An 8,124-nucleotide genomic window follows, 5' to 3' on the forward strand; every position below is an offset into this window, starting at 1 on the left:
GAGGTGGTAGGTGCCCCATCCCTGGGAACATTCAAGGTCAGGTTGGACGGGGCTCTGAGCAACCTGATCTAGTTGAAGATGTCCCTGCTTGCTGCAGGGAGGGGTTGGACTAGATGGCCTTTAAAGGTCCCTCCCAACCCAAACCATGCTATGATTCTGTGCTTCCTTGCTGCCGCTCCAGGCATCACCGTAAAGCCTTCTGTGCCAGACCTGAAGGCAGAATTTTAACCAGGGTGAGAGACAGCTAAAGGTCTGTAAATTAACTTTTAATGGACCTTGCACTGCAGGCAGCAGGAGTGGGGGCACAGCCCTGGGCTGCAGGCAGGCTCTCCAGTGCCTTGGTGCATCCTCCTCCCCCTGCACCCTCCATGCCAGCACACAGAGATGCTGGGGCAGTCCTGGCTGCACTCCGGTCCATGTTAAAGCACCTTCCTCGTCACCAGGAGTGGGCAATGCCCAGTCAACACAAGTCACGCTGTCACCAGTACGGCCAGAGGATACAGGGCTGGGACTCACCACCACACTTGCATGAAGACAGAAGGGTCTCACCTGGCTTCCACAATGCACAGAGCAACAGGAGAACAGTTTGAAGTGGTTTGAATTCAAGCAGAAGCAACCGAGGGCCAGGAGACAAGACGTTGGAGAAATCATTTATTGGCACAGTTGTTCCATTTATATACAGCACAGCTCTGTCTCACGGGTGTCTGATTAAGCAGAGGTAAGGGGCTATTTTACAGTGCAAGGGAGAGCCTGTATTTCAGGCCTTGGAGCCTCAGCTCAGCATTATACTTTGTGCTTTAAAATTAAAAAAAAAAAAAAAAGTTCTTTCACTATATTAATAATCACATGATTCCTCTTACACAGCTATCACATCTCCCTCTCGTAACAAAAATAAGTTTTTTTTCTTCTTCCTTAACCCCTATGGCTCAAAAAAAAAAAAAAAAGCTTCAATTCTGTGCAAGTTAGCAAGATACCTCCAAGCACCTGCATGAGCTCCCTGCAGCAGACCCCAAGGAATATTCCTCATCTCTGCTCAGCGTTCAGCACCTGCAGTCCCAAAGCACCACACCGAATTTTGGATGCCGCACCCTTGCTGCACGCACCAAGCTGCCCAGCCACGGATGTAAAAGTGTTTTGCTCTTCCTAGCGTGCTCCTAGATGCTCGCAGGACATTTAATCAAAGGCTCACGGAGCTCCAGCCAGGCCCTTTCCTAGGATCAATAACCCCAGACTACAGCAGAAAAAAAAACCCCAAATAAACAGCTGAGGAACCAGTGGTTTAAAAAGCAGCTGTAAGGATGGAGCAGAGCAAGCCATGCACGAAGGACCCGTCGCAGGCAGAAGGGGCCTTAACGCAGCTCAAGCCAGAGCCAGCCCCACATCAAGTTCGTCAGTATTTCGTCATTAATACGTCTAAGTTCAGCCAATTCAAGGCACACGCTAACACACCCTGCTCGTTTTGGGTGCTAACCAACCAACCCAGCCAGGGCTGCCCAAATCACCCCTGGCCATGGCTTCCCAGCAGGGTCCATCTCCACTGCCCTACCAAGTCCCTAGTCCCAGCTACTGCCTTCCTACGCTCCCAGTAACAGACTGGGCTGGAAGGGGTCCAGGCTAACCAGATACCACGGCGCAAGAGGCCAGCGAGCCCTCCAGCAGTCCTTTGAGCAGGGAATGCCCCATAGCTGTGACCCACCAGGAGCAGAGGTCTTGCAGAGAGCAGTTCCACCTCCAGCTCCACCATACAATTAAAATAAAAAAAAAAAAACAAAACAAAAAAAAGATAAAAAGCTTTAATAAAGTAACCTCAACTATAGTCTCTTGGGGGGGGAGCTCTGCACCCGACCCACTATCAGTTAAAAGCATCGGGGACTCAGGATTATTTGTGGTTTGATCAAGGTTACACCCTCTTCCAGTACTGCTCCGTCCTGGGGATGCCGGCCACGATCTCAGACTCGATGCCGCAGTGGTCCTCTCCTCGGAGGATTTTGAAGAAGCCTGGAAGCACACCAAGAGCAAAAGTCAACCTCCCTACCGTGCCAAGGAGAAGGGGGAAGAGGGGTTCCCTCCGGCAGCCCCCCCACCCGCAGGCAGCATCCAGGGGGTGGCCTCACCATTGTCCCCCCAGTCGGTGTTCCAGGAGTTGGCGGCCAGCCAGTACGGAGTGCCGTTGTCCACCCCCCAGCCCAGGATCCGGATCGCGTGACCTCCAACCTGCTCGCCGGACACGTGTTGGTAGACCCCTACAAGGCAACAAGCCAACGAGTCAACGAGCGCCGCGTCTCCCCCCGCTTCAGACCACTGCTGGCTTGTGAGACATTCTATATCAAAGGCCGGAGACCAGCTGAGAAGGTTTTTTTGGTTAAATGGAAACCTGAAGCTTAATGGAGAGTCTGGAGGAAGGATTGATGCTAAAAGTCAGCTCAGGACGCAGGACACCGACGCTCAGCGAGGGGCCCAAAGGCAGCACATCCCAAGCAGTTCAGAACAGGGAACTGGGGCCACACCAGAACCATCTGCCAGGATCTTACCTAAAATCCTAAGTGTTGTTCTCAGCTGCCATTCTGGGGGGGTCCCCATTGGGGCTTCCTCCCTGAGCCAGTCCCAAACACCTACTGCCCTTGCTATAAACCAATGGATACAGGAGATGGTATCTGCCCATGGTCTTGCAACACCAAATACTCAAGCGTGAACTTGAGATCTCCTTTCAGACTTGAGTAGAGGGACAAGGGCCACAAAAGACAGACCCTATGGATGAAGTAGGGAACAGGGCTCCCTACAGCCTTGGTGCTGATGCTCACCAGACTTGTACATGAGGAAGTCCTCATAGACAATAAAGGCTCCTTCCACTGGGCCATTCTTGTAGATCTCCGCCATGATCTCCTTCTCGCTGTGAGGGACACCGTACGATGTGATGCCTATGGAGAAAAAAAGTCCCACCATTAGTACGGCATCGTCAGGCCATGCAGGTCTTGGGATGGCTGGACAGAGACTGCTCAGCATGCCCCTACAAAAGGCCTTCTCCACTTAAAGGTTAAATTCAAACCCAGCTGCTCCAGAGGCACTGACACAGCCAGGCAGGGAAAGTGGGCTCCAACCATCCCTCTTCCAGAGGGAATGATTTAACCCGAGTCCTATTCTGTACCCAAAGACGTGTTCCAGACAGCTTCAGTGGGAAGGGAACTTTTCCCCTTGTACATCCTCATTTCCAAAACAAACCGAATTATTCAAGGCTAAGACAACTCTCCAAGGAGCAGCCAGACTCTCCTACAGGTATAGTGCTGGCTACCACCAAGGAGTAGGAAGGAAGTGGCTTTGACACCAGACCATGCTCTTCAACCCAGGCAGGTGCACCACGAGGACACAAATCAGTTCCCCCATCTCAGCTGAGTCTCAGCAAGTACAAACTCTGCATCTGCCAGGCTTCTGGCAGCTCCAACACCACCCATCCTGAGGGCACAGAAAATAGCTACCATGAAACAGCTTAGGAAGAGGTCCAACCCCACCAACCCCACCGAGCTACCACTAGGAGCAGCTCTGGAGCTCCTGTGCATCCAGCAGTGTCGGAGGCCACCTCCCTTACCATAGTGCTTGTCCTCCTTGTACGAGGGCGAGTAGCCGGGTTCGCAGTGCCGGCTGCACCTGGGGGTTTCCCCTCCCTCCCCGGTGCACGGTGGTCGGGAGCCGTTGACGTGGTGCTCACAGGGTGGGATGGAGTAGGGACGGCAGCCTGTCGAGGACAGAGGTGGCATGAACCAGCTGTCCCCAAGCACCCCTGTCCAACAGCCATGCTGGAGAAGGCACCAGATGCCCCAAGAAAGGGTACGACCTTTCTGACCCAGAAACCCCACGGATCAGTGGGGTGTGAGCAAGAGTAGGTCTTCTACAGCCAGATGAGCAATTCCTGCATCAGCAATAGGTTTCCCTCTGGACCCGCTTCCCACCACTTCCCTCTCGACAAGGTGATGGAAAAGATGAAAACATGAACCAACTCATGGCCACGCCAGGAGGAGGCAGAGGTTTCCAGCCTGGAAGTTGCTTTTTGAGGGGAAAACGTGTCAGGAAGGCTCCTGCCCTCATCCAAAGTGTATTGAGCTGGTCCAAAACCAGCAACAACAAAAAAATTCACAGCCTCATTCATTTCTGCTATGGAAGCAGGAGCCTTGTGGGATTTTTAGGTCTGGCTACTGACCTCCCTTTAGGTCTGGCAGCGCAGGGCTCCTGCCACTAGGTGCTGCTTGGGGACCCTTGTCCCAAAGGGGTGACCAAGAGTCATGGGGACAGGAGCAGCCAGCTGGGATAGCAGAGGTGTTTGAGCCCAGACCTGAAGGAGGGAGCAGCCACAAGGATGCAGACCAGAAGAAAAACACCCTGAAGGACATGAACCTGTAACCAAGCAGAGATGTTCCTCTTTGCTTTCACAAGGGTATCTGCCAGGACTTACCCACATGGGAATCATAGAGACCCCCGGACACGAGGCCCCTCTCTGTCCAGTACCTCCACGCGCCGGAGGGGTAACCACCGTTGCACCTGGAGAAAGAGGCAACAGTTCCAGCTCCAGCCTGCTCAGAGCCATCCCCTTCTGGGGGAGACGGGGGAAATGGAGCCAGCTTTGGATGGCTGAAAGGAAGCTTTCAGCATGTTGATCCTTTTTAAGTAGTGTAGCAAGGCGGGTGTTGGTCCCTTCTCCCAAGTAACTAGCGATAGGACGAGAGGAAATGGCCTCAAGTTGCGCCAAGGGAGGTTTAGACTGGACATTAGGAACAATTTCTTTACTGAAAGAGTGGTCAGGCCTTGGAACAGGCTGCCCAGGGAAGTGGTGGAGTCACCATCCCTGGAGGTATTTAAAAGACGTGTAGATGAGGCGCTTAGGGACATGGTTTAGTGGGCATGGGGGCGTTGGGTTGACGGTTGGACTGGATGATCTTAGAGGTCTTTTCCAACCTTAATGATTCTGTGATTCTACAAGTCTGTCTCTGCCTTCCCCAGGACTTCCGGGCCTCGAGACACTGAAGCCTTGGGGCAAGAAGGAGCTAAGAGCACCCACGCCTCCAAATCCCAAAAGCAGTGGTACCTCCTTGTCTTGGAGCTTCCTAACCAGGTCCCTGGTCAGCCTCTGCTGCCAGGAGCAGCAGAAGCCACACAACTTGGAGACCCAACTCCCCACCCTGCTCTCAACAACTGCAAAAGCCACAAGCAAAAGGCTTGTGCCTGAAATCCAAGGCTTTGGGGCTATTAAAAGATCTATCCTTTGGCTTAGGCAGCTGCCAACTATGTATACGAAAGCATCGCTATGTGCTTGCCCTCCCTACACCATCCATCATCATCCAGCTACTGCTGCGAGCAGGATGTGGCCCAGAGGGACTTTCAGTCCATGCCGTCACCTTTATGTTCCCACCTAACTCCAGCATCTACAGTACAAACCACTGGTGGGGCTTCCTGCTCATTAGGGAGACTAGGAAGACAGGGCTGAAACGATCAGCATCTTCGGGCTGTGTCCCCGCTCCTCCCACCCACCTTTTAAGAGCAGAAGTACCAAGAGCAGCTCACCCCATGCCACACTCGAAGCCGCAGCACGACAGCAAGTCCTCCGCCGAGACCTCCACGCTCACCTTGGCGTTCGTGTGAACGCAGATTCTGTCCGAAATCGCTTCTACGGCACCGAAAGCCTGCGGGCAGCCCCAAAAACCCACGGGAAGATCATTAGAGCTGGCCAGGGGAGAGAAACCAGGCAACCTTCTGCAACGAGTGCAGCAAGCGTGAGCCTGGCTGGGAGAAGCCCACCAACAAGCTCAGACACTACAGGATCCCCCATGTCCCCCCCATTTATGCAGTTCAGTAGCAAACTCAACAGCATGGTTTTTGTCCAGCAAACTCTGTATCGACACGACCTTAAACCGCCCATGCTCTTACCCAGCAAGAGCCACAAGAGCCCTGGTCTCTTATCTCATTGATGGTGGGACAGTTAGGCCACTGCGTCCGTGAGTCAAAGTTATCGGGCAGCTCCATGTCTGCAGCAAAATCTACCCTGCAAGTGAGAAGAGGGAAGTCCTGTTATAGGAACACCGGTGTAACACGACTGGGTGCAACAGGACTCTCCAACCTCCTCTGAAGGTGATCTAGAGGACGAGTGCTCTTGTTGTTTGCTTACTGAAGGAGAATAAATACTTCTGCAGTCTTCAGACCAGGTCAGCAGCTCCTCCAGTGTTTTAAATTTCAAGGATACAAATTACACGATTGGTCAAGTATCCAGCAGGACAGAGGATGGATGTTGGCCCACACACGCTTCTGTGCTTAATTCCATGCAAGATGTCCACCAAGCTGCACCCAGGGGAACCCTGCTCACAGTCTGCCAGGAGAGACCCTCACCCACTCCAGACACACCAGGAGCATCCACACAAGCTTTTACAGGGCCCTCATCTTCTCCCGGCACCCACCTCTCGGGGAGCTTGGGTCCACCCAGGAAGGTGCCGCAGAGCTTCTTCACATAGCTCATGTCAGTGTTGTGGAAATTGTGCCCTGCCTGGGAAGAGACACAGAGAAATGGGACATGACTCTCCATAGCCACCAAGTGCATCACTGGGACCAGCCTGGGGCTCCTGATCTCCCTCAAAGCCAACCACTGTCTGACACGTGCTATAAAACCCAGAAGCCAAGAGCCAAACTGCCTATGGACACAGAACCACACAGCCCCTTCCAGGATCAATGCATCATGACCAGTAAGTTAAGGTCCAGCTCTAGGCTTTGGCCACAGCAGCCTGGCTGAGGTGGGTTTGGCCAGGTCACCAATACAGTTTGACACTTGCCGCTTGTTTCCAGCCTCCCACAGAGTCTCCTCTCCTCTTGGCATTGCTCCTAATCTATGAATTCATCAGTGCTCTGCTCCAAAGAGGAGAAGCTCCACAGTTACTGTCGCCACAGGAATCCCTGACAGCATCAGCTCACTGGAGAAGTCAACCGGGACCAAGACTGGTTTGATGCAACCACCGTGGCTGGTTTGATGCAACCACCGCGGTGAGACTCCCAAAGCTCAGCTATCAAGTCCCACCACGATACTGTTGAGCAATGCATCAAAAAAGAAAAACAAACCCAAAACCAAGCCGGTACTCACCTTCCAGGTGGTGTTGAGCTTGTTTATGTGGTTGACCAAGTCGCTGGAGAGAGGAGGGTAGTAAGGAATGCTGCGAGCATTGGCAAAGGCCACCAGGACACACAGGATGGACACGGATGGCCACATCTTGGCTACAGAACAGGACACTCCACCTGCAGCCAGATTTGGGCATCGTTGGAAACCATCCCAAGGCAGGCTCGGATCGCGAGCAAGGGCTTGGCAGAAGGACCATCGCAGCAACACGTGGGAGGATAAAACACGTGGCTGCACGAAGTCCCTCCCGATCCCGATTTACCCCAAAGGTCAGGAGAGACGCAGGAGCGGACTAATAACCCCCCTCCTGCAGCTCAGAAGAAATCAGACAAGGCAACCCTGTTCGGTCGACCGCTGCAGGATTAGTAGCGGCAGGAAAGTCTCTTCTGAAGCAGATCCAAAGGATCGCATTTGGAGGGTATTAAAAGCCGTGTTTACTTCCACAACACTGGAGAATAAAGACTAGGAGAAGGAAGAGGTAACTCCCCCCACCACGGCAAACTGCAGGCAGGGCTGCAGCCCCGAGGACTTGCTAGCCCCTGCCCTAGTGCAATACTCGTCCCTTCGAAGATATCACTCCAAATCACATTTTTGGACTTTATGGCCTTATTTTGGCCAGCCCATTGCCCTGGGGACCCTGAGTGGGGGGGTCACAGCCCCCGAGATAGGGACCCCCTGCCCACACAGAGGGGGGGTCTGTGCACAGACCCCTCTGCTGCCCTCCCACCGCGGCTTTTCACGAGGGAGGCTGCGAAGCCGCATCCCTTGGCGCAAGGCACCAGGAAAGTCCCAATTTGGGGAATAGAGCCCTCCCACCGCGGTTTTTCACGAGGGAGGCTGCGAAGCCGCATCCCTTGGCGCAAGGCACCAGGAAAGTCCCAATTTGGGGAATAGAGAAGCAGGGGAAATCCAGGAGCACGGCAAGAGTGGGCCAGAGCCTCCCGTGCGGGAGCAGCAGTATCACCCTGCTCAAAGATGCT

General features: G+C 53.6%; 1 protein-coding gene across 1 annotated transcript; it reads right to left on the minus strand.

Annotated features, from left to right (window-relative positions):
• Positions 1 to 1,778: 1,778 nt before the first annotated feature.
• CTSB (cathepsin B) lies at positions 1,779 to 7,261 on the minus strand. The gene is made up of 9 exons (XM_009580713.1): positions 7,112 to 7,261; positions 6,438 to 6,523; positions 5,914 to 6,028; positions 5,551 to 5,669; positions 4,445 to 4,530; positions 3,584 to 3,730; positions 2,802 to 2,918; positions 2,115 to 2,243; positions 1,779 to 1,998 (listed from the first exon to the last, which is right to left on the minus strand). The coding sequence occupies exons 1-9, from the start codon at positions 7,235 to 7,237 to the stop codon at positions 1,901 to 1,903; spliced, it is 1,023 nt and encodes a 340-aa protein (XP_009579008.1). The 5' UTR covers positions 7,238 to 7,261; the 3' UTR covers positions 1,779 to 1,900.
• Positions 7,262 to 8,124: the final 863 nt, after the last annotated feature.

The sequence above is a fragment of the Fulmarus glacialis genome, unplaced genomic scaffold, assembly GCF_000690835.1.
Source record: "Fulmarus glacialis isolate BGI_N327 unplaced genomic scaffold, ASM69083v1 scaffold16216, whole genome shotgun sequence".
Classification (NCBI taxonomy): domain Eukaryota; kingdom Metazoa; phylum Chordata; class Aves; order Procellariiformes; family Procellariidae; genus Fulmarus; species Fulmarus glacialis.

Coding starts and splice junctions, on each gene's coding strand:
- CTSB (XM_009580713.1), bottom strand. CDS start 7,237: ATGTGGCCATCCGTGTCCATCCTGTGTGTCCTGGTGGCCTTTGCCAAT. Junction 6,029..6,437: donor GGACCCAAGCTCCCCGAGAG/GTGGGTGCCGGG, acceptor TCTCACTTGCAG/GGTAGATTTTGCTGCAGACA. Junction 5,670..5,913: donor GCTCTTGTGGCTCTTGCTGG/GTAAGAGCATGG, acceptor GGCTGCCCGCAG/GCTTTCGGTGCCGTAGAAGC.